The sequence below is a fragment of the Lactuca saligna genome, chromosome 8 (assembly GCF_052625555.1).
Source record: "Lactuca saligna cultivar CGN05327 chromosome 8, ASM5262555v1, whole genome shotgun sequence".
NCBI lineage: Eukaryota > Viridiplantae > Streptophyta > Magnoliopsida > Asterales > Asteraceae > Lactuca > Lactuca saligna.
Genome location: NC_136424.1, coordinates 177,533,657 through 177,561,373, shown reverse-complemented (window position 1 = coordinate 177,561,373; position 27,717 = coordinate 177,533,657). Strand labels below are relative to the sequence as shown.

At 35.1% G+C, this 27,717-nt stretch overlaps 1 protein-coding gene and 1 pseudogene across 1 annotated transcript; both read left to right on the top strand.

Annotated features, from left to right (window-relative positions):
• Window positions 1-17,589: 17,589 nt before the first annotated feature.
• LOC145011654 (auxin-responsive protein SAUR21 pseudogene) lies at window positions 17,590-17,889 on the top strand (annotated as a pseudogene).
• Window positions 17,890-24,963: 7,074 nt separating this feature from the next.
• LOC145010339 (uncharacterized) lies at window positions 24,964-26,149 on the top strand. Its single transcript, XM_078968895.1, has 3 exons — window positions 24,964-25,112; window positions 25,225-25,600; window positions 25,694-26,149. The coding sequence occupies exons 1-3, from the start codon at window positions 24,964-24,966 to the stop codon at window positions 26,147-26,149; spliced, it is 981 nt and encodes a 326-aa protein (XP_078825021.1).
• Window positions 26,150-27,717: the final 1,568 nt, after the last annotated feature.

Below are 27,717 nucleotides of genomic sequence, written 5' to 3'. Positions count from 1 at the left end.
TAGCTTGTGTTGTGGATTTCATCTGTCTTCAATTCATGCCAGTTTTCATAAACTTAGTTATTATGCGGACTATATGTTATATGTCGGCTAACTATAGATAGATCTCTCATAGGGAATCTAGTGGGATAAAAAGGATTCAGGACCATTATAGACCTATCGGGGGGAAGTGGTCAATATTTCCATGATAGACCTATCGAAGGGAAGTACACGATATTAGGTCAACTATAGATAGACCTCTCGTAGGGAATCTAGTTGACTGGGGTTATGTGTGCTAGCATGTGTTTTGTGTTCAGTTATATGTGATCATTATTTGATGCCTATGTGTATGATGAGAAATGTATATGATACGTATAATTGGTAAGTGTTATGATTACTCACTAAGAATTATGTTTATAGTTTCTACTTTATGTTTTTAGTTGTTGGTCCTTTCTAGCTTGAAGGGCAAGGAGCTAGCTTGACTGAGATATCTAAACATTCTCAAAGGGGCGTGGCATCTGGTTTATCCATTCTATGTTACGTTATGGTTTTCAAAATAGAACTTAGGGGGTGTTCGACTTATCTTTTTGAGATGCCAAAAGTCCTTTTAGGAAAAGCTGCAAAAAGTCAGGTTTTCCTGACTTTTTCAAAAACTTTATTTTTCTTATATCCAAAATCCAAAAATAGCTTTTAAAAGTGTTTTTACCAAGCATCTTTTACCTTTTATCTTTTCCTAAAAAGACTTTTGGCCTCTCAAAATATATGTCAAACACCCCTTTAGCTTCCGCATTTTTGCTGTATTAGATTGATGTGACTTAAAAAGATAATTTTATGATTTATTAATGATGATGAATGAAACCATTTAGTAAAGCATATACTTTGGTTTTCAAAAAAATTATGGTTTGATTTTTGGGATGCTACACTCTTTTTTAGACAGTTATTTATTTTTTATTTTTATTTTTTTGTCAAAAATACAAACATGGTTTTGGAAATAGTGTTAGACATCCTTTATGTGCATTCATATTAGGATTGTGTTTAATTGAGAGGCCACATGACTTGGGATCCCTTATTTGTTTGATTTGGTGAGTAGAATATTAGGAAGTTATCTCATACAAAAGTGTGGCTTGCTATCTCTTGTATGGAATTGTGTGATAGCCCACCTTTTCGAGTTTGTTAGAGGAACTATGTGATACCTCAAACGGACTTCATATGAAAGAGTTATGAAGGTTAAAGTCGGGTATTTTCTTATTTTTAAATAGGGAGCCTATTTTATACCTAAAAAATTATGTTTTCCGCCATCTAAATTTGGTGTATGATATGTCCATTGATAACTCTTACTAAATTGAACATAATGAAGAAAAATGCACCCCAAATGGAGTTTGTATTAAAAGAGTTATTAAGGTTCAGAGTTGAGAAAAAACTAGATTTTCCTAAGTGTAATCTATGAAAGTCTATCTAGATTTCGCATTCAATGGACAAAACAAACGTCGTTTTGACATAAATAAATAAATAAATCACCGATAACCAAGATTTTTGTAGATGGTCATTTGCGAAAGTTGTGGTTATTGTTTATTTTTCATCTTTTGTGACTATTAGATAGTAGAAAGTTTTAAAAAAATATTTATTATAATGTGTAATTAGTAACGTGTGGAAAAGACAAAAGTTTATAATGAACAACTATCTCACATAGATTATGTTAGGTACTTGATGTTGTGTCATGCTTGCATGCATCTTTTTGACAACTGATAGATCGTTGGTTTTTACGTGTAATTAAGAAGATCTCTTTTGTAACCCTAGAATCCTCTACAACGGAAGTTCTTTATCGAGCTCTGCTGAGGATTGAACGTTCTAATCATTCGACTCATTCAAATCCATTCTTGAGTATTGTTTCATTGTTTTACTTTCATTATTTACCTGTTGCAAAGATCTAATCGATCAAAGAGTTTTTATATCTCAACAATTGGTATCAGAGCGGGAGGCTGTGTAATTCATACACATCTCTTCTGTGAAAGAAGCTATTAGGGTTTATTCCACATTAACTAATATTTATTGAGCCGTCACTCCATAATTGACATATCTCATTACTTATTCGTTTTGCCCTAATATTACATATTACAAGTCTGATCTTTCAAACAGGTTAAACGACCAAGCATGGATGATTCTCAATTAAACCCTATCAACATCTCAAATAGTATTGGATCAACAACAAAGATTCCTATCCTTTACACCCATGATTATGAAGTCTGGGCACATCACTTTGAAGATTATGTTATAGGATCTGAAGACAATGGATACCTCATCTGGGAAGCAATCGTATCTGGACCCTTCGCTCATTCTGTAACTTCAAGGATCATTAAAACTCAAAAGGAGTATAATGATCTTTTGAAAGACGTTAAAGATATTGCCCAAGACGAAACAGATAAATTTCAGTGCAATATTAAAGCATTGAGATTAATCAGATTTGCTCTTCAATCTGACACTTTCAGGCTGGTGAGTTCATGCAGCACTGCTAAAGAAGTATGGGACAGGCTACGAGAATTGTATTCTACGGACGAAGATCTTGAACACTCCATTCAAACCTTACTCTTATCCGAGTTTGGTGAATTCAAGCAGGGAGCCGAAGAAACCGTGACTCAAATGTTCGATCGCTTCAATCATCTTCTTAGCAAGATGATTAAACATGACATTGAAAGAAAGCTAATTGAGCAGAAGGTTACATTTTTGAACGGCCTCAGATCTGAGTGGAAAGCTGTAGTGTCCACAGTTAAAGCGCATGAGCAATTCAAATCTTATTCTCTGGCAAAACTGGTAGGCATTCTGAAATCTCAAGAAAAGATCGTACTACAGGAGAAAAATGTAGTTTCAAGCCTGGGTTCATTGGCCCTCCTATCCAAAAGTAAAGCGGTTATGGAAGATGAAGACCTCAACTTGGAGGACTATGACCTTACTTCTGAAGACTATGCTATGATGGTATCAAACCCCAAGAGGTTCATCAAGAAAAGATTTCCCACCAATAAGAACCGAAATTGGCAGGGAAGTTATAGTTCTGAAAAGGTCAAAGACGAACCGAAGGCAGAAGAATCAAAGAAGGAACCAAAATCTGAAGGAGATTCGGGAGTGAGCTGCTATTACTGTGGAGGAAAGAACCACTATGCAAAAGATTGTGTCCTCAAGAAAATGGCAGAAAAGGATGAGGAGAAAGATGAAGAAGCTTTGTTGCTGAAAAAGCTGGATGAGATCAGCAAGAAGAAATCTACTGCTAACCCTTCTATGAATGCTTTAATTGTGCAGGGTTCAGTAGCGAATGATGAGTTCGGAGGAGTGGAGGTCTGGTCATCCGACTCCGAAGATGATGAAGTAAGGAAGCCTTCTCATGGAAAGGCTTATGTGGCAAAAGATGAGGATAGCGGTGGAAAATGCTTGATGGTGTCTGATGTATCTCGGATGAGGGGATACAACACAGATGGTGGGAATGAAGACACGAAGGAGCAACAGGACATGAGCTTTACAGCAAAACCGCTCAGCATGCAGTTCAACGAGCTTGATGAACTGATCAAGAAGGTACAATCCATTTTTGTTTCATTCAAAGTCCCACAATGCTCATACGAAAAAGAATTAAAAATTATTAATTCAAGAATCTCTCATCTAGACAACAGTTTAACTCAAACTCGAGTCACCAATTCTAACCTAACTGACCAAATAAGCAGGGTGTCTTCGAAGAGTGAGGAACGGAGGATGTGGATCGAACTGAAGGAGTCGGAGTTAATCAAAACCAAGGATGAAAACATTTATTTACAAAGAGACAATTTAAAACTTTTAAAACAGCGAAATGTTTTTTGTTTGATTGCTAAGCGTCTTTACAATAATATCACTCAACTTCATTTAAACTGTGAAATAGGGCAGGAAATTCATCGTATGATTTTGCCCTTCCTTGAGTTTAAGGAGGATGAAATCGACGCTGAAGCATACAATTGTGAAAGTGTGGTTTCGTCTGAGGATGTTAATCCGACATATATGTATGGTCTAGACAAAATTGAATCTTTCATGAAGTCCAAGGACCATAAGGACATGCTGAAAAACCTTTTGGATGAAAATGACAAACTGAATCTAAGGACCGAAACCATACAAAAGTTTGACTCATTGAATGCCAATTTGAGCTCAAAAAATAAAATTAATGTTGAAAATCCATCTGAGCTTAATGAGGATGATGATATAAGTGAAATTTCTGTAGAGGATGAAGTTGATTGTTCTGAGTTTGTCAAGAGCGAATCCGAAAACCACAAAAATCTTATCTCAGAAAATTCTGTGGAGTTTGCTCGTTTGTCTCAACAAAAGTCCCCGAACCTTGAAGAAAAGGTTATTGTTTACCAAAAGGTAAGGACAACACCAAATCAGGTGTATAAGGTCACAGGTGTAACCGAACATCAGACAGCCGAACTCACAGCCATTGTAAACGAAGATAATGCTGATGGTTGTGATGAGTTCTTCTGGTCCGCCCCTATCGACAATGCTGATGAAACAGTTGGTCTATCAGAGCGAACATCCTGGAAAACAAAAGGAAGATATATTCCGGAGCCACTGAACAAGCCTGATAACTTTGACGTGCCAAGCACTAGTGGCACTAAAGAAATTCCATTAGATGAAGTCACCCCTTCTACCAAAAAGTCATCTACAACAAACGAACCTGTTGTTCAAAAGCCAAAACAAAAGGCAAATATTTACAAGCAACCCAAATAAGTGAAAAACCAAAAGCAACAAAGGAATCAGAGATACAAGAAGACTCTTTCTGAAGGAAAACAGTTTTGGCAGTCTCAAAATGCCTATTTCTCATATCGTGACAAAAATTTAAAGTCAGAGAAAAATACTGTTAAACCACAAGAGAGAAATAACAACCGAAAGCAGAAGTTCAGTTCAGAGAACAGTATCAACCGAAAGCAGAGGTTCGGTTCAGAAAACAGCATCAACCGAAAGCAGAGGTTCGGTTCAGAGAGCAAAAGAGACCAAAATTCTAGGTTCGGTCCCACTGATGATCAAAACCGAAAGGGTCACCTAGAATTTCAAGTCAAGAAATCATCTCAGTCTAAATTCTCTCATTCTAACTCTTCTAATTCTTTCAATTATTCTTCCTCTCAACCTCATTCTAAATTCTATTCGGTTCACTCTCAAAAACCTAAATCTTCAACTGATTTGAAAGGGAAATCAAAGGTTTCGTCAGTTAAATCAGAGTCCAAACCAAAAGCAACAAATCCCAATAAAATTAAAGTTTTCACCATCAAAAAGAAAGATGAAACAACGCTAATAAAAAGAACATATCTTGTTGACATCTCTCTTACTACTCCTGTTCCTGTAAAAGGCTCACAAGGACCCAAGAAACTTTGGGTTCCTCAATCTGCTTAATTTGTGCAGGTTATCAGTGACGAGCAGTTTGACGAAGAATGGTATATCGACAGTGGCTGCTCACGTCACATGACAGGAAGGAAGGAAGAGCTAAGGGAATTCAGGTCTCTTTCAAACGGTGGAAATGTCAAGTTCGGGAATAACTCCTTTGGAACCATAAAAGGCTATGGAATGATTACAAACGGTGATTTCACGATTAGGAAGGTTGCATACGTAGAAGGACTACAACATAATCTCATCAGTGTATCTCAGCTTGTTGGAGGTACCGGTCTCAAGGTCTCATTCGATGATGAGGGTTCGGAAATAATTGAGAAGCAAACGAACAGAGTTATTCTCAAATCAGAGCGCAAAGGTGAAATGTTTCCCCTAAACCTCAAACCCATCAAAGGGAATCCAGCAATCTGCTTGTTATCGAAAGCACAATCTGACGAAAGCTAGCTGTGGCACCGAAGGCTTTCTCATCTCAACTTTAAGGATATCAATAAACTTGTCACTGGAGGTCATGTTCGAGGTCTTCCATTGCTCAAGTACGATAGAGAACATTTGTGTGCTGCATGTGAAATGGGGAAGCAAAGTCGTCAAAGTCATCCATCAATCATAAACACTAAAGTTGTTGAACCACTAGAGTTACTTCATATTGATTTGTGTGGTCCATCATCTATCGAAAGCATCGGCGGTAGCAAGTACATTCTTGTTATTGTTGATGACTTTTCGCATTTTACATGGGTGTTCTTTCTGAAGCTTAAATCTGAAGCGATTCACAAGCTAAAGATGTTCATCAAGCAGGTTGAAGTACAGCTGAAGAAAGTCGTTCGCAACATCAGGAGCGACAATGGGCTGGAGTTCAAAAATAAAGAATTCGAAGAATTCTTGGCAGAAAGAGGAACCAGTCACAACTTCTCAGCTCCTTACACACCTCAACAAAACGGAATTGTCGAGAGACGAAACCGATCTTTGTGTGAAGCAGCTCGAACCATGCTAAGTTTTGCTTCTTTACCTTTATATTTTTGGGCTGATGCTATCTCTGTAGCTTGTTTTACACAGAACAGGTCGTATCTCAATAAGCAATTCACGCTCACTCCTTATGAGATCATCAACAACAGGAAGCCGAATGTAAAATTCTTTCATGTGTTCGGTTCACGGTGCTTCATCTTCAATTCTAAAGAACATCGCAACAAGTTTGATGTCAAAGCCGATGAAGGGATTTTTCTGGGCTATTCTCTCACTTCTAAAGCGTACAGGGTATTAAACAAACGTTCGAGGAAAATAGAAGAAACTTATTACGTGACTTTTGATGATTGCTATGTCAAAAAGCTAAAGGCCAACGTAGACACAACTGGCGAAATCTTTCCTCAAACAGGTCAACTCACAGTATAAATTGCTAATCTCTTTGAGATGTTTGTCGAGTTATTTGATGAACCAGAGAAGGCCATTCACTCGGAAGCCAGCGCAGCAGACAACAAGGTAGATCATTTGAAGCAATTGGTAGAAGATGCTACAAGGCGAATGAATGAAGGAGTATCCAGTTCCAATGAATCTTCTCAGCACAATGCACCAGTTGAGGGGGAGCATTCTGATACAACAGCATCCGAAGGTACTGTAGCACCCGAAGGTACTGTTGCACCAAATGCTCCACAGCACCCGAAGGTACTCTAGCACCCGAAGGTACTGTAGCACCCGAACGCTCCACAGCACCTGAAGGTACTGTAGCTCACGAACACTCCAGAGCATCTAAAGGCACAGTAGCACCCGAACTCTTCACTACACCCGAAAGTCCCACTACACCAGAAAGCTCATCATTCGAGGGGGAGAATGCCAATACGTTTTATGACGAAGATAGTCAATCGGAATTGGAAGAATTAGTGAACACTGAATTGGATCCTTCCTATGATCCAAATTACCCTCCTCTTGTCAAATGGACTAGAGATCATCCTGTTTCACATGTTGTGGGTGATGTCTTCGAAAAGGTGTTGACCATATCTCAACTGAAGGCAAAACAAACTTCTTTATTTTCCAAAGTTGAGTTCTGTATGTTTAATTCTTTCGTCTCAAAGGTTGAACCAAAGACGGTAAACACTGCTCTTGATCACTCTAATTGGGTTCAAGTTATGCAAGACGAACTTAATGAGTTCGAAAGAAATAAAGTTTGGCGTCTCATTCAAACTCCTCAAGATGCCTCCGTTGTTGGCCTCAAATGGGTCTTTAGAAATAAAATGGACAAGGAAGGTAACGTAATAAGGAACAAAGCTCGTTTAGTGGTGAAAGAATATTGCCAGGAAGAAGGAATTGATTATGAAGAGACTTTCGCTCCAGTTGCAAGGCTGGAATCTGTTCGAATATTTCTTGCCTATGCAGCGCACAAAAACTTCGAGGTCTACCAAATGGATGTCAAATGCGCTTTTCTGAATGGAGAACTCGAAGAAACAGTCTACGTGGAACAACCTCCTGGTTTTGTCAATGAGAAGTTCCCAAATCACTGCTATATTCTGGACAAGGCGGTTTACGGTCTGAAACAAGCACTTAGGGCCTGGTATGAAATGCTAACTAAGTTTTTAAAGATGTCCAAATTCAAAAAAGGTTCGGTTGACCCAACCTTCTTTCGTAAGAAGGAAGGTAACCACCTTATGATTGTATAAATTTACGTCGATGATATCATCTTTGGCTCAACGAATCCCAGCTTGACAGCTGAATTCAGAAAGCTGATGGAGACTAAATTTGAAATGAGCTCCATGGGTCCGATTAATTTTTTCCTTGGTTTAAATATTAGACAGGGACCCGAAGGCATCTTTATCAACCAGGAAGCATACACCAAAACTCTTCTTGCCAAATTTGGTATGATGGAAGACTCAAAGGTCAAAGTTCCAATGGCATTCGGCACCAAACTCACACCTTCGCTGGAGAAACTGGCAATTGACATTACACTATACCGCCAGATGATTGGGTCCTTAATGTATCTTACTGCTAGCAGGCCTGATATCATGTTTTCCGTATGTTATTGTGCTAGGTTTCAGGCGAACCCACGAGAACCACATATGCTTGCAGTGAAAAATATACTCAGGTATCTGAAGCGAACTACCTCTCTCGGTCTATGGTATCCATCCAACTCAGGCTTCTTCGTTCAAGCCTTCTCTGATTCAGACCTTGGAGGATGTGGTTTAGACAGGAAAAGCACCACAGGGGGTTGCCAATTCCTTGATGGGAAGTTGGTCAGTTGGCAGTCAAAGAAGCAAACCTGCGTTTCCCTTTCTACAGCCAAAGCAGAGTACATCGCAGCCACCTCTTGCACATCTCAAGTCATATGGATCCAAAGCCAGCTCAGAGATTATGGACTCAACATGAAAAAGATCCCACTATATTGCGATTCACAAAGTGCAATTAGGATCTGTCATAACCCAGTGCAACACTCTAAGACCAAGCATATAGCACTGAGGTATCATTTCATTAAGGATCATGTGGAGGATGGAAATGTCGAAATTCACTTTGTTCGAACCACTGATCAACTGGCCAATATCTTCACCAAAGCCCTACCTGAAGCAAGTTTCAATAAAATCCTTCATGGTCTAGGAATGATGGAATCAGAATCGGTACCAAAAACACCATCTCAAAGTTAAAAGTTAGAAGCGAAATGAACCGAACGCTCGGTCTATTTCGGGTTCGGTTCAGATGGGAACCGAAATGAATCGAACGCTCGGTCTATTTTGGGTTCGGTCCCATTGCACATATTTTCACTCAATCTCAAAAAGGTGTTGTCTATGGTTGTAAACTTTTGTAAAGCTGTTTTCCAAAAATCCAAAAATATTTTTTAGGAACCGAAATGAACCGAGCGTTCGGTCCATTTCGGGTTCGGTTCAATTTTTTTATTATTTATTCTGTTTGGTTTTTCTCTTTTCAAAAACTTAAAATCTCCAAAAATATTTTTTTTTCTTCTTTCATTCTTGTTTAAATATCGATGGGACAGGTTTCGTTCCCACACTTTATAATAGTTACGCGTCCCTAGAAGCATGATGTTGCATGTTGTCCAAAGCCTCAACTGATTTTGAATAAAAGCCTTAATGACTAGGTATATACAAACCTTTTCTTCCCAATAAGGCTGCTCCATTTATTCTAATCCTGAGCTACCTTACTCTTTTCTCATATGAGTTAAGAGTTTACTACTTGGTCACTATTTTCAGCAAAGGTACTATAGTTTCTCTTCACCACCTCAATATTTTTCTCCATCATATTTCGGTCTCATATCGTAACCCTTGAGACTCTCAGAATTAACCACTGAGGTTTATGGTTACACAATCTCTGTGTTTATGATCTAAGCCTCGTGTCACTACGTGCTTAGTGAAACCCAAAATCCAATACCTAACATGAATTGACGGTAAACATGAAATCTCTTTTTAGTTGTGCGATTCTTATGAAATTGTTATTTACCATAGCATTTCTTCCCTTAGAATCCAGTTTAATTTTTTTTTTGAGATTTCACCATCACACATCTTCAATAAGTCACTATATACATAATCCAGCCTACTTGTTCAACAGACCACATCGGTCTCACAGGTACTTCATTTAGTCTCGGTCTTATGTCAAGGTCCGGGATTCTAAACTGAAGCGAAAGCCACCCTTTTAAGCCTTATAAAAAGATGCCTTTCAACACTTCTTAGAAAGTGATTGATCGTAATTCAACGAGAATCCATACAGACACTTTAAGGTCTCTCTTGACCTTGAAGAAAGTGATTCGTGCCCGGGATCAACTATTTTGTGTCTATATTGACATCACAAATTACCACATATATCTCGCTTTATTTCCTTATCTTTCACACTCTATGCACGAAAATCTTTGATTTTCCAAAAATCTCATTCGGTTCCATTATAATCTTATATTTGGATGATAGCTATTTAACAGATAAGATGTTGACTCAGCCGACAGAGTAACGGCTTCAATAGTGAGGTGATGGGCACGCGTGCAAAACGGAACAGTTTTTCTCTCTCATGCGTAATCATCGGGGGTGCCAACCGTCGCGTTTCTGTCACATCCGAAACCGTTTCGTGTATCAAGAAGATTTGGGGGATGATTTTTCTCTTTCCTTTACCCACAGTATAAAAGGAACACCTCTGTATCATTCCATACTCACAGGATTCAAAAATCAAACGAGCAATATAAGGCAATTTATACTCTACTGTTCATCATCTTCAACATTCAACAATGGCGGACTCTTCATATGTTCAGGAAACCTCTTCCCGCACCAACATTCTTCCCATCCGCGCTCAAAAAAGTTTGGTGATCGATTTAAACCCTCAAGCTTACGAGAATTATATGTATCCCATGGTGGAGTGTCTCAAATACTCTCCATTGGTGCTCGCTCTTTCCAAGGTCGAGATTGTGCCCATGGAATGCCTTTCCCAGGTCTTCTCCACTGCCCATTATGATAGATCATTGGATCGAATCTACTTTGACCTTCTTTCTCACAAGACCTCCATCTCCAAGCAACGATTCTGTTGGCTCCTAGTTTTTGAAGCCGATGAATCTAGGGTTAATCCCGATTCCATCATAGTAGGACAGTTATTTTCGATGTTCTACAACATGGGCTACACGGAGATTCTCACGATGGTCACTAAGCTCAAGAAGTCGTGTCTTCCTCCTCCATGGAATGGTTTCTTCACCATTCTGTTCAAAGGGCTCTCTGAGTGCAGTTCTGGTTCTGATGGGGCCAGCAAGTTGTTCATGACCATTTTCTATGGTCTATATCACGGCATCAACCTCGACTATGGCTCGGTTCTCTGGCAACAACTCATTCAGAGCCTAGCCTCCTCCTCTCGCCACACTGAGGTGTCCTACGCCAGATTTTGGATGCTAATCACCAAGTGGGCCATGGATAAACTTCATGTTCCAACAGTTGCAGGTTCCCTTCTCTCCTCCATCAGTGTCTTCCACACCACCAAGATCATTGTTACCGATCTGACCAAGTTTTCCTTCGTCGGATCCATTCCGTATTCTATGTCCGTCGGGGTGTCCAGGAGAGCATAATAATGAAGGCCTACAAGGACTTTCGTCCTTCGGGTCCAAGGGAACTTTCTGTGGAAATGGTTCAGTCCATCAATGATGCAGATAAACCAGCTGCTAGAGGGAAGAAACCCGAGAAAGGGAAGATCAAGAAAGCAGCAAAGGGGGCAAAGGGTCCTTCTCCTAAGAAGCGAAAACCCTCAAAGACAGATCTTTCCCCCCCCCCCCCCCCCCCAGCGAAGAAGAAGAAAGTACAACCGAAGAGGAAACTTATTCTCTCTTCTTCATCCAGCGATTCAGAAGATAACCATTCTGACTCAGATGAGTCGGCTAGAGGCGAAACTCCTCCTCACTCGCCTGCTCATGAGGTACCTGTTTCATCAAAACCTCCTTCCCCTTCTCCTATACCCACCTCTTCCATTCCCACCATAACCTCTTCCATTCCCATCATAACCTCCTCCATTTCCATTCCCTCCATATCTAACCCTATTTCTATTCCCCCCATAACTACCTCTACTACTCTTCCAACCACAACAACTTCCATTCCCCCACCTCTCTTCACAAAAGCCACCAAAACTACCACCAGTGAGGTTCCAACCAACGTATCTGATACGGGGGTTCAAACTTCACAACCTGAACCCACTTCCGTTCCCGAACCCACTACCACTACCGACCCACCCACCGCACCCTTATCTCCCACTCCATCTGCTGAAACCGAAACCTTTTTGGGAGGGGAGGATACGGTTTTTGATTCCATCTACTATAGCCCATACCAACTTCAAAGTGATGATGATGATGATGCTCCAGTTACTAAAAAGCACATCAAGGAACTCCACGAGAAGATTGACAATCTTGTAGCTTCTTCCTCTTCCTCAGCATCTCACTTTTCGGAGGCTGCCATTCAGGGAATGATGGAATCTCTCTCCAAAGCACACAAAGCCTCCATCAGCTCAGCTGCTGCTGCTATTGATAAATCGACAAAGGCTAGTGCTGTTGCGACCAAAATAGTCGAAAAACTATTTCAAGACGCACGCCCAGATCTGGCTGGAGTCTTTGCAGGCGGCATCAGAAACAAACACCAAGAAGATTCGCACCGTTGTGGAGAAGCTGGTCCATTCCTTCGAAACCGAAAAAGACCAATTTGCCAGCTTCCGCCAGAAACTCAAAGAAGACAATCAATCTTTTCAATCTTCGGTTGCGGATCGTCTTCTTTCATTTCAAGCCACTCTTGCCGCCGAATCCACCACAAAGGACGAGCTTGCTCGAAAGTCTTCCGAGCTTACTCTGGCAACTCATCAGCTCTCCCAAGATGAGAAGGAGATCGGTTCTCTTCGGTCTGAGAAAGCTGTGGTCAGGAGTTGTGTTTCAGATGTCCACGGAGCTTTGTCTAATATTATCGAAGCCCATGATCCGATTCTTAACTATTCGGTGAGGCGTACTCTTGCAGAGAAGCTCGCTCCTGCTCTTGCCCTGCTTAGCCGCATTGAAGGCATTCCTGAGCAGGAGGACCATCCGAAACAAGGGGGAGAAAAGATGCCCACAGCTCAATCGAAACCCCCTCCAAGTTCCAAAGCTCAATCACTTCCATTTTCATCACTTGTCCCTCCGAAAGCACCCAAACCAACACCTGTTCCTGCATCAGTTTTGAGTGCTCAATCCAAAGCCAAACAAATTGTTGACGACAGTGATGAAAGTGATGATCAAGAACCGATTGTCAGCTTAGTAAGGAAACAGACCAAAGAGAAGGAGCTAGATGAAAACGCTCGCATCGTCAGGGAAGCCGAGGCCAAGGAGAGGAAGATAAAGGAGGCTCATGATCTCCTTGAAAGCAGAAAAATTTTATTTCCTCCTTGGATTCTCGAAGTGCTTATCAAAGAAGCCATTGATTCCCCATGCACTCTTTGGTTAGAACCGGTCATCTCCTTAGACCGTGTCAATTCAGTCGATTCCCAGTTTGACATGCCCCTGACCCGAAAAGCCTTTATCTTCCATGCATTCGCTCATATAGCTGAAGTTCCCCATCCTCACCCGAAGATTGATAGGGAACTTGTAGACTATTATCTGAGGACCGCTCAACCTCAGTATCAGACATGGAGCGCACAGAAGATAACCAACGTTCGGGATCTCAAACATGTTCGTGAAGGCAACTTCGTCAATGTTAGATTCAAGGTCTTGAGGGGATCTGACAAATCCGTGCATTCCATCTCTCTGGCTGATCTTCCCAACTTAAATCCTCATGATTGGATTGTCTTGCACAACATTCTTCTTGTCAATGAAGCAGAATATGGTCCGATCATAGACCATTTCAAGAGAATGTTAGTTTGCTATATTTTGGAGGTGGCTAAGCTGGATCAAGAGGTTGCTAATGTTCTAAGGAAGAAGCCGATCATCACTCCAGTCGGTTCTACAAGCGATATAAACCGAATGAAGATGGGAAAGATTGATCCGAAACAGAACTCAGTCATGTTCACCAGGGCAGAAGGTCAGAAATGCTTATTTGCTTTGGCTGACAAACATCTTTACACCACTACTTGCCTGGAGCATGTTCTGGGTATCATTAATCGGTGCAAAAAGAACTCGAATAGTGATAAAAAGTACTTCAATGATATGATAAATTGGTACATTAACTTCCGACAAACACTTCTTGCTATCATCCCCTGCCTGTTCAAGACAGTAAAGAAAGCCAGTGTCGTGGGGGTAAGCAAGTTGGAGTGAGGTCTCGCCCCAATTGACGCAAAGGGGGAGAATATTGGGTACTTGATGTTGCGTCTTGGGCTCGCTTCCTAGCCCATCTTGTATACGGCATGGGCCTATCCATCCATATCTTATTTTACTAGGGTGTGTGTATTAATAGATGCTTGCATGCATCTTTTTGACAACTGATAGATCGTTGGTTTTTACGTGTAATTAAGAAGATCTCTTTTGTAACCCTAGAATCCTCTACAGCGTAAGTTCTTTATCGAGCTCTGCTGAGGATTGAACGTTCTAATCATTCGACTCATTCAAATCCATTCTTGAGTATTGTTTCATTGTTTTACTTTCATTATTTACCTGTTGCGAAGATCTAATCGATCAAAGAGTTTTTATATCTCAACAACTTATATATTTGGTTCTCAAATATATATATATATATATATATATATATATATATATATATATATATATATATATATATATATATATATATATATATATATATATATATATATATATATATATATAGGTTCAGGTTCATTTGAAACCATTCTAATTTTATAATACCGTGAGACCAAATCTAAAAATAATTTTAAAATGTAAAATAAATGAAAAAATCCAAAAATTCTTTTTTTAAATATTATTTTCTGAACTTGAATTAACTTAAAAAATAAAAATAAAATAAAATAAATCCCGTTTTTTTTAAATACGTGAAATATTCTAATACAATATTACACTGTAAATATTCTAATAAATAATTTTAAAATGCAAAAAAATTGAAAATTCTAAAAATTCTTTTTTTAAATATTATTTTCGAAACTTGAATTAACTAAAAAAATAAAAATAATAAAAAAAAATCCCGTTTTTTTGAAAAATACGTGAAATGATATATATATATATATATATATATATATATATATATATATATATATATATATATATATATATATATATATATATATATATATATATTAATTACCAAAATTGGTATGTGTGAGGATTTACTATTCAATTCATTCCACGTAACCAGATTTCATACTTTCAATTTTTTTTTCATTTTCTACCCTTTATTTTTATTTGTTTTTATATTTTGTACCCCTACTAATTTTGATGTTTTTTTTTCATTTTCCACTCTTTACTTTTATTTGTTTTTATATTTTATACCATTAAACTAATTTTTATGTAACAATTTTTATCCTCAATTTTTTTTTTATTTTCCACCCTTTACTTTTATTTGTTTTATATTTTATACCCCTAAACAATTTTTGATGTAACAATTTTTATCCTTATAATTTTAAAATATATATATATATATATATTCTTTCTCCTTAATTAATTTTTATTTAACAATTTTCAACCCTTATAATTTTAAAGTTAATTTATTAGTATTTTATAATTATAATTTTGTCACTTACTATATTTTAAAGTTATATTTTGGCCTCTTATATAATTTTTTTAATAATCTTTTTTTTATTAATTTCTTAAAGATACAGTTTCAAGTCAATTGTTTGTATTCATGTTTTATTTTGATATTTTTGTGCTCCATTTTATATGATTTAATTGTTTTCGTTGTATATATGGTGTCAAACTACGTTTTTTAACACACTGGAGCTTCGGCAACAACGCGCGGATGGTCATAACCCTAGTTCTAATAAAATATTATATTGTACATATTCTAAAAAGTAATTTTAAAATGCAAAATAAATGGAAAAATCCAAAAATTCTTTTTTTAAATATTATTTTTGAAACTTAAATTAACTCAAAAAAATAAAAAATATAAATAAAAAAATAAAAAAAATGTATCTTACGGTCTCACAAAATTAGGCCGTCTCACATTAACCTAACCCTATATATATATATATATATATATATATATATATATATATATATATATATATATATATATATATATATATATATATATATATATATATATATATATATATATAAAAGAAAAAAAATAGGCTTTTAAGTTATAACTTAGCTATGCGCCAAAGATAGCATAGTAAAATCTAAGATCGGAGGAAAGGTTTACGCCAAAAGATTGATCCCAATTTCTAATAGATTAATCTGTCGGTTTGAACATCTTTCTAGAATTGACTTGCTTAACATTCTCTAACACCTTACATTATTCATGAATGGGAATAGAACCATGGAAACTGTGTGAAGTGGTCTATTTAATATATATATTCCATCCACCTCCAAACTCCAATCTATTGACAGGCAATTATACATCTTAAAAATTAGGCCTACGGCTTAGTAGTCCTGGCATGTGACCTTCTGAAAACTCTGCTGCAAATATCACCAACTACAATTAATTATATCTGGTTTTTATATTATGCAATGATTCCTCCATACCAAGTAATATGAGCTTTATTTGGAATTTTTTACTAACATACAAATTCCTTTTTGAGAAATGACACATATTTAATTTTCTAATATAATAATTTCTCCCTTAGTATTAAAAATGTATCGCCATAGCTCGGTCTACCTACAGTGGCGGAGACAGACTCGAAACATACAGGTATCTCAATTTTTTTTCGGGTATCACCGCAACGGATGAGTATTGGACGGGTTAGGTCAGTTTTGACATAAAATCGAACTCAAAACCAAAAGCCTTGGTTTTGAAACTTTTAAAACCAAACCAAACCCAAACACATCGGTTTGGTATTTCGGTTTTCAATTTGTACTTGGGTTTTTCAGTTTGTTTTGGTTTTAAACCCAATCCTTAATCAAATCCTTATCCAACTTCAAGTCTTGTTATATAAACATGAAATGTGGAACCAAAACAAATATCAAATGAAGCATGAGGATAACAAGTTTATATAATAGATGATAATAATTGAGTTTACATGTGTTTAGCGATGTGGAATCAAATAGTTGGGAAAATAAAAGAATAGAATAGCTGAAAAATAAAAGAAATATAAACAATGGATATATAAAGAGGAAGAATTGATCATGAGACATTTGTTTCAATAAAACTTAACCAGTAGACTAGCTATTTGTTTGTGTCTATAAATAAATAAATATATATATATATATATATATATATATATATATATATATATATATATAAAATGAAATTTTTTTCTAAACAAATTCCGCTACCGAAATTTTTTGAAGGGGTATTTGGGGCTACCCCGGATACCCCTTGGATCCGCCCCTGTCTACCTATAGCAACAACCGCTGTCGTGTCCTGTGTGGGTTGTCACTGTAGGTAATGAAATTCACTGCTATCGATAGTTAAAATATAAATACATATTAAACTTTTCCTTTTGGTCAATTTCATGTGCGGGTAAATAAACCTCGACTAAAGGTTCCTCAAACTCATAAGTGAATACATACGGGATATTATTAACTTCTTTCTATTTTATATAATTTATATAATATATATGGTACTTTCTTGGAAAAGAAGTTGATTAACAAAGCTATAAATATATGTTTCAAATCGTCTAAATCACAGCTCCACATTCCTAGCCAATTTCAACAAGAAACTACATATACACTCGTTTTACTCGATTAATCTTCTACACATGGGTCTTATTCGATTGCCTTCTTTAGTGTCCAATGTAAAATGCTTTGGGAGATCGATCTCTCTTCGTGACAGAAGTTATCAAAGTGACGTGCCAAAAGGTCATCTTGCAGTGTACGTTGGTGAAAACCAGAAGAGGCGGTTTGTTGTCCCAATATCTTACTTGGATCAACCGCTGTTTCAAGTTTTGTTGCGTAAATCTGAGGAAGAATTTGGGTTTGACCACCCAATGGGAGGTCTAACCATTTCCTGCAAAGAAGATGAATTTATCAAGCTTACCACTCTGTTGGAAACTTTATGATAGTTTTTTCTCGATTTTTTTTAATTCCTGTAGAATTGGTGGTAAACAATACCCATGCACGTTTGGGTAAATACATGTATATCTTGAAATCTTTTACAGATTTTTGTAAGTAAAAGAGATTATATATACGTTATTTGTTATTGTAATTCATATGCAGAAATATTTTGGACGGGTAGAGCATTTGGATTCTAGATCCACAATTGCATGGGTCATATGGAAAGTGAAGCTTTGTGAGACCTGGTAATTCATCCTAACAAACACTGGCAGCCATGGGGAGGTGCCGGGGTGCAGTGGCATCGGGACTCTGATTTTAAGGGCCTCCGATTTTTGGAATAATTTATAGTTATAGTATTGGTATTTTTGTAAAATCTATTTTTATGTTTTATCAATAAATAAAATTAGTCGGGTAACATTTGGTTCCAATTTTATATTCATTTTAAATATGAAAAAAGATCAACAAAATTCAAAATCTAATCATAAATTTAAAATTTATCAACAATTTAAGGAAAATATCTATATCCAAAAAAATGCAAATTTGTTTTCTTTATAAATTTTAGACAATGTTTATATATTTTACAAACTTACCAAAAACTAAGAAAAAATCAAACCCTACCAAACCAAACCTAGTAATTGTGTTGCTCGTCTCTCGTCTTTTGGCTTTCGATGTATCCTTTTGATTACTTACTGCAAATTAAAGTTAGTATCTCATCTCTTTTAATTTTCCTACCATGCTTGTCGCTTGACTGCATTGCTTTGCTTTCTGTCTTTCTCTTCGTGTTTAATGCTCCATAAAGTTAATGAATAATCAAACTTTCTGTCTTTCTCTTCATGTTTAGAGCTGGTAATTCTCGACACGACACGAAATAAATAGGTTTGGGTTGAGTTTTTCAACCCGCCAACCCGCTAACCCGTCAACCCGCCAACCTGTTTATTAATCGGGTTATATATGAGTTTCTCAAAAAATAAACGGATTGACCTGCCAACCCGTTTATATTCTTAATAAAAAAATTATTTTATTTTTAAATGTATTTATGTATCAAGTATGAATATTTAATAAGTATTATATAATATATACCATTGATTCATAGACAATTTGACTGTTTTGACATTTTGAGTCGTGGTGAATGGTCCAAGGTCGTAAGTCGTAACCTATAAGGCTAAGTTTGTAACATGTTTCTATGAATGTTTATAATTTTCATTTGGATGTTTAAGACTTAAATGTCTAAAATTCGGACCCACGAACCCAAATTTGACCCACAAACCAGCCAACCTATGAACCCGTATAAATAAATGGGTTGGCGGGTCATATATGAGTTTATGTTCCAAACCCGCCAACACGTGACCCGTCAACCCGTGACATGTATATTTAAATGGGTCGTGTTTAGGTTGGCATATTTTGACCCGCTAATCCGCCAACCCGCGACACGCCAACCCGAACACGACACGATTGTCAGACCTATTCGTGTTTAATGCTCCATAAAGTTAATGAATAATCAAACTTTTGGTTTATTTTTTATGTATTGCCTTGATAAGTTTTTTCTTTACAATCTATATGATCTATCTATATTTTATTGTATATTGTTTTAGACTTTGCCTTTTAGCTTTTTCAATATTTATGGTAATAGGGCATAATGGTTAAAAGTAAGGCAATAGGGCATGTAGGAATTTGGAGATGGGGTTGGGCATGGCTTTTAAATATATTGTTTATAATAGATTGAAAAACAAAATTTTGAGTATTTTTTAATTTGACAGTTCTTTATTTTTACTTTTTAGCATATTTCATTTGAGATTTATAGTTTTCGAATTTGTATATTTAAATTGAATCCTTTGAGTATCATATAAGTGGTTTGGGTATTTAAATCATTTTAGTGGATTGGTTTTAACATCGATGTTAAGTTAAGTTGTTCAAATGTCCTAATTGTTTTAAACATTAAATTTTTAATAAATATTTACAAACATGTATTGTAAAGTTATTAATATAGATTTTTTTTTATTTAAGAAAAACATGGCTCCAACTAGAAAATTTGACTCGGGCTCTTCTAAACGTAAAAGAAAACAGAAAGAAGCACAATTTATTGATAGTCAAAGAGGATCTATGGATACATTTATTATCAAAAAAGTGTTGGAATATCATCGCAATGAAGAATCGGTTGTGGGAACATAAAGAAAAAGAATAAGCCGAATTGTATTTGACAGAAAATATGCATGAGATTCATGAAATTGCAGAAGAACCTAGAGAAGAACTTCATGATGTTGTGGAAGAACCTAGAGAAGAAGAAGTTGAACTGCAAGTGCTAGAAAATATGCCTTGTGTGGATGAAGACATAAACAATTTGAACGACAATGACAATGGTGATCACAAAGAAGATACTCTGGTGAACAGTTATGATCCTAGAAACTGGAACACCCTTGATACTAAATGGGGAGATTTACTAGTGAAAAATGGTCCTATAAGAGATATATTAACAGGCAAAGGTCGTAAAGATGAAAGAAACAAATGTTTTCGTGCGGATTTTTACAATAAGTACTTACCAAACGGTGAGAAACATCATAGAGATTGGAAATTGATCCAGTGTTTGTTGAGAAAAAAAAAAGTTGCTAAAAAGAAAGACATGTTGATGAGAATGACGTTGGGTCATCAGAGTTGGTACAGGAATTTTCACCTCAAGAGTTATTTAGGATTTAATATTTAGTGTACATAGTTGAGCAAGCTATTGATTCATTGGAGCAAAGATTTGAACAATACAAACTATGTGAAAACATTTTGTGTTTATTATTCAGAGCAGAAAAGTTAATGTCAATCAATACTAGCGAGTTAAAGTCATGTTGCAAAAATCTGAAAATGAGGCTAGAAAATGGTCATATCTCAGACATTGATATTCATGATTTATTCAACGAACTGGAGTTGTAACAAAAACATTTACCGGTTGAACACAATACAGCTAACGGAATACTAAATTTGACAATGATGAACATTTATCCAGTTTCTTATCTAGCATACAGAATATTATTGAATGTTCCTATTACAGTCACATCAGCAGAAAGAAACATTTCAGCACTAAAGCTTTTAAAATCTTATCTGCGCTCGACCATGTCTCAAGAGAGATTAAACGTTTTGGCATTGATTTCAATTGAGAACGAGTTTCTTGAGAATATTGATTATGAAAGTCTCATAGATTAATTTTCTTCTAAAAATGCTAGAAGGTTGATGTTTAGAAAATAAGAATGCGTTTTTTTTTTTGAAAAGTTGTTTATAACAGTTTTACAATTCTATTTGATTACTAATGAGTGAAGATATTATTCTGTGATGGTGAATTTATGAGATTTTTTTTTTTTTGAAAAGTTGTTTATAACAGTTTTATAGTTTTGAGCAATTTTATGTTTTGAATTAATGGTAACAAATGTAATTAATAATATTTACAAGAAATTTTTTATAGGATCTCACTTAGTTTTTGCACAAGGCCTCTCACAATGTCAGAGTCAGGCCTCCATAACACATGGCATGTCGCTACACTAACCCTGAAATCGATCTGTAAATACCAATGAAAGTATGACCACTTGGTGCGATGATGAAAATCAAGATGTCATGAGGTTGCATAATCATCAAATATATCAATACCCTGAATAGTGAATACTAACTAAATCATATACGGGGTGGCATATACAAGTGTAAACCTAATTGACAACCAACGGAAACAAAGATTACATATCTCCATACTACGGCAAAAAGACAAAGATGGCTGAAAGTACGTACCTTCAAATTACCAATAACCAGAAACAAGAAAACTGATAAGACTAATTTATGTCTCGAAATTTTATGCGATATTTCATATGATTTATAGTCGGTACGTAAGATGTCGCTCATTTCCAATTGCTCTCCACACCGAGTTGCATGACATGACATGAAGTCGGCAATTGCAAATCGAGTACCAATGTAGGATCTATGATGAACTTTTGGTATATGTTTCTTTAATAGAATACCAGATTTTCACTTGTGCAACATTCTTAATTTGTGATTTTATTTTTCAGTTTTATCTTAGTAAAATGAAATTGTTGAATTTCGTCAAGCATTAGGCACCGTCTTATGTATTCATTTTCAGTTATATAGAGATAATTATTTTATAATCTATCGTTGGATCTGCCAAAACTTGAATCTCATCTTTTACAAGGAAGCCTCCTTGTAAGCTTGAAAAAGGACTAATTAGTTTCAGTTAATTAAAAAATATATAGGGAATTTGTTCCCATGACGGAGGAACCGAGGAAGTATATATGAACCAACTTTTTTAATTATTTTTGCTAATTTTGATGTGTGAGGATAAAGATACCTTCCACGTATAATTGCTTGCTCCAATGATTAGCATTCTATCCGAGCTATACGCGTTTGTTTATTTTTATTTTGAAAAATTAAATTGATTCCTACTTTTTATGCCTACAAATGTTCTTACCTAATAAAATTATGACAAGTGTCATCTTTTCATATTTTTTAAACTAAATCATTAAGACTATATTAGGAATATATCAAATACAATTAAATTGAATGGTGATTTGTCATAATTTTAGTGGGTAGGAATAATTGTAGAAATAAAAAGTAGGAGGCAATTTATCATAATTTTAGATTTATTTCTATTAAAGATTTATTTACAATTTAATATGCTGAAAAGTAGCATATATCTTGATGAGCAAAGCCACGTAAGGCTCGTCCTTTCGCAGCACATGGTAATCTTCTATGCATGCTGCCGCGAACCCTTCTGAAAGACTGAAACTACAAGTCTTCTATCCCATCTCTAGAAATCTACTTGGCAATCGTGTTCTTCAAGAACTTAATTATGCATCTTAAAAGAAATTTCTCACTCTTCTACATGGGTCTTATGGGATTTGTTTTCGTCGCGGTTTCTGGTTAGAAAAGTTTCAACAGATGGAAATGCTATAAAATAGATCAACTATTAACGTGGGAAAGCCCAATAGAACAACCACAGGAACACAACTACATAAAGTGAAAAACCCAAAATAGAAAGAAAAAAATAAAAAACCACTTGAAGAACACTATAAATTGATCTCTTATAATAAAATAGGTCATAGTTATGGTTGTTAAAATTGTATCATGGAAAACCATCTAACACGTTACCAACTTAGTCAAAAAAGTTGGTAGCTAATATATTTGATAGTCAACATGCATATTTGGTTAGTAGTATCATACCAATTGAACAATTTTGGTATTGTAATGATACAAAATTTGAATATCATAGTAATATCGTACCAACCAATTCATATATATATATATATATATATATATATATATATATATATATATATATATATATATATATATATATATATATATATATATATATATATATATATATATACACTTTTACTTTATAATGTATACATGTTGGTGGGTTATCTTATTTTTAAGACAATTGTCTTAAAAACAAGGAGAATGATTATTGGCCATTGAATTTGTGATATACGGTGCTTAAATTGAGAGTGGTCCATGATAAAAAAAAAACTAACCAATCAAAGATAAGGCACAATAAACACTCTTATGAAAAACACACTATAAAAAAGATGTCACTCGGTTAAACCTTCATCATCTTTTTCAGATTCATAGGGTTTTTTCTCTCCTTTCTCACCACATCATTCTTCCACTGTCGTCATTCTCCCTGAGTTTGTGTATAGATCTGGTATGTTTGAAGCTAACTCTCATATGTAAAAAGATCTGGTACACCAATGTAAACATGAACGATAATGATGTTTGATTTTGGGGTTTTCCAACATGAAAATATACGGGTTTTTTTTTTTTTTTGTTCCAGATCCTAATATTTCCTTTCTATTTTTTGTTTTTTTCTTTACAGATCTTATAGACCCAAAGTTGAAAGGTCACCCAAAGTTTTAATGCTAATCCTTAGGTACAAATATTATCGTTTCTTTGTATTTTGTAGATATTTGAAGTTTATTACTATCTATTGAGTTTGATTTGGTTTGTTTATTCAGGTTTCGATCATAATTTTTTCTGCATTTTTTGGTATTTCAGGTTTGATAGTACTTGAGGAGTTGAATAAATAAATGTTGTAGTTTTATGTAGAATCATTTGAACCAACAAAATATCGTTAGATACCATTTTATTTATAAATAAAATTAAATACTTTATGTATTCAATTGTTGCATATTTAGTCTAAATATTTGTATGTGTATATAGCTTGTATATATACGTAAAGTTCATGGGTAATTCTAAATCTTCTAGGTATTTTTGTATGTGTGTTTTGAATGTTTGTATGTAATGTGGGCACTATTAGCCACCTCTCCTTCGTAGATTAAATAGTTGTAAAAACAAAAACAAAACATACTAACAATTTTGATTCTTTTATTTTTTTTCATAATCGGATCAAATATGGGAAAGGTAAAATGAAATTGAAATTTAGAGGAAAATGATATAATAAAAAGCCACTTAAAATGTGATGTCATTTTCTATATCCAAATTTAAGTAAAAAAATGAAATATAGGATAATATATAATTGGTTGATTTATATATTTTTTCAAAGAAGATTGTGATAAGATTTTAAAACATGCCTGTACAAAAGCAATCCTACGTATAGCTATAAGCAAAGTGAAAAACTACATAGACTACATAAAAGACTTTACCATAACTTTTAGAGCGCTCGGTATGGGACCAACGAGATTCAACGTATCCGACGTGGAACGTGCGCAACGGCTGCATAACGGGGGGAACACCCCCCCCTGCTCGTTGCAACTCATTGAGGTGGCATCTCGTTGGCGTTGCGACGGGAAGAAACGGATATATTTTGACCGTTTAATGCAACGGTTTTAAAAAAAATTAATTATTAAAAAAACCAATTTATTATCCTATAAATACCTCTTACTTTTTTTTTAATTTTCACACTTTCTCTTTTCTTCTCTACATACTTTCAATTATCTTCAAAAAAAAAAAAAAATATGGATCCTTTCGACTCGTCCGATGATTCAGATGACGATATTTTCTTTAGGATGATGTATCATTATTACACTACCGACTTGCTACAACCAGACCCAGCCCCACTACTAACAAGACGTGCGATGTTAAACAGAAATCGCGAGGAAGGACACGAACATCTATATCGCGATTACTTTGAGGATAATTGTGTATATGGGGCGAAGGACTTCAAAAGAAGATTTCGTTTGAGTAAGAATGTGTTTTTACGAATCGCCAACGCCTTGGAAAGCCGGTATCATTTCTTTACTTTATTTTTATACAAAATAAATGAAAATTTACTACATGTTTCTTTAATTTTACAACATATGCAATATATTTTTAAACTGTAGTTAATTTATGTTTAGGTACGAAAATTTTCAATTAAGATATGATGCTAGAGGTAGACGTGGGTTTACAACGTTGCAGAAATGTGATGCGACAATTCGTTTGATGGCTATGGGGGAGTCACCCGACACCATGGACGACTATATGAGAATGTCCGAAAGAACCGCAAGAGAGAGTTTGTATACATTGTCAAGGGGTGTTGTTGAAACTTTTGGTGACATGTATTTGCGGAAACCTTCGTTGCATGATTTGCAAGAATTGTATGCGGCGCATGAAGAACGCCATGGGTTTCCCGGAATGATCGGAAGCATTGATTGCACACATTGGAAATGGAAAAATTGTCTGGTAGCATGGAAAGGGCAATACGCAAGTGGTCATCACGGATCACCTTCTTTGGTGTTAAAGGCTGTCGCTTCTCAAGATTTATGAATTTGGCATGCGTTTTTTGGGGTTGCGGGTTCCAACAACGACGTCAACGTTCTTGATCAGTCGCCAATATTCGACGATCTTTTGAATGGAAAAGCCTCGGATGCTCCTTTCACGGTGAATGGAAATGAATACAAATATGGGTATTACCTTACAGATAGAATATATCCTCAGTATTCCACATTCGTGAAGGCATTCCGCCACCCGGTTGAAGAACGAGACAATTTTTTTAAGAGAAGACAAGAAGGAGCACATAAGGATGTAGAACGTGCTTTTGGGGTGCTGAAGGCGAAGTGGCATATAGCCGAACATGCAGCACGACCATTGGATTTAGAAACTTTACGATATATCATGTATGCGTGTATCATAATGCATAACATGGTAGTAGAAGATAAAGGGCGAAATATTGCACACTATATCCCAACGGAGCCTAGACACGTTCAGTTTCAACCAGGAACAGCAGATTATTTGCATCGCGTTGTTGACATTCAGGACGCAAATAAACACAGACAACTTTGAGAGGATTTGGCGGATCATATCTTCTATGGTAACAATAACGATAACGAATAGCGTTGTATTTTTTTTTTTTTTTTGAATTTAGATGTTATTTCTTTTTTTTGTTTTTGTTTTTGATATTATGTTTAATTTAGTCTTTATGTTAATTTTAATTTTTAGAAAATTTTAATTGTTTTTTATACTTTTTAAACATTATGTTTTATTTATTTTTAATTTAAAAAATACTTGTCTAAATTTAAAAAAAAAAATCGAAATAAATAAAATAAATTATAAAATGAAAAAAAAAGTTGGTGTCATAACAAGATATAACATGTTGCCCATTTCCTCACTTGGTGTTATAATACCATTGATGATGTGGCATGTGATGTGGCACCAAAATGGTATTGCATCTAGTTATCCACACCTTATGGTCTTAGGGTTTCTGACATAAAAAGACGTAAATACATTTCTATATCTTTCAAACACATTAGATTCATGAAGATTAATTTATAATGGTGGTTTTATTATTCTTTTTGAATACATATAAAAATTTCATATAATCAATAAAACTCAATATACATAAGAGAGGACTATATATATTTATTTGCCGTTAAAAAAAATACTAATTTGTGGAGATACATGGTGTATAGGAACTTACAACAAAAATGAGAAAATAAGTTTAATGAGTAATAAATTTGACGTGATTGTAAAAACAATCCTAAAGTTTTGTGCGAATAAGATTTCTTGGATTTAATTTACATGTTCAATTTGTATGGTTATTAATGTACGACTTAAACAAAAAAGAATGAATTTCATAAAAGATCAATTTTTAGAAGTAATTGTGGTTAAACACCTTAAAAATATTAGTTTTATAAAATACTAAAAGGTGTTATATAAAATAAAGTTTGTATATAAATATATTATGTTAGAACTTTTATTGTCATCAAGTTATTAATAAAAAAATATGATATAAGTATTTTTTTTTTTCGAGATTATTAAATATATTAAATCAAGATATCTAATATTGTAAATGTTTTGAATGGTTTTCATTGTCACGTACATAAAATATTACTAAGGTTGTCTATTTGATATATTTATGTTGCTATAGTCATATTACAGATGATTATGATATACATAATTTTTTTTTATAATTTTTATATTTATTAAAATATCATATAAATAATAATTAATTTTTTTCAAATATTAAAAAAATAGTAAATTACTGAAATCATCCCTGTGGTTTGGTTAAAATTGCATAGTTGGTCTCTAACTTTTATTTTGCACTCAGATCGTCCCTATGGTTTGATTTTGTTGCATTTTTCATCTCTGTGGTTTGGTCAAAATTGCATATTTGGTCCCTAACTTTATGTATGTAAGGCACGAAAAAAGCAACAAAATCAAACCACATGGACGATCCGAGTGCAAAATAAAAGTTAGGAACTAAACGTGCAGTTTTAACCAAACTATAGGGACGATTTCAGTAATTTACTCTAAAAAAAGTTAATGAAGATAAGACGTTTGAGTGTGTCACTAAGAGGGTGTTTGGGAGTGCTTTTTTAACTAGAGAAGTGTTTTTAGATAAAAGTGTTTAT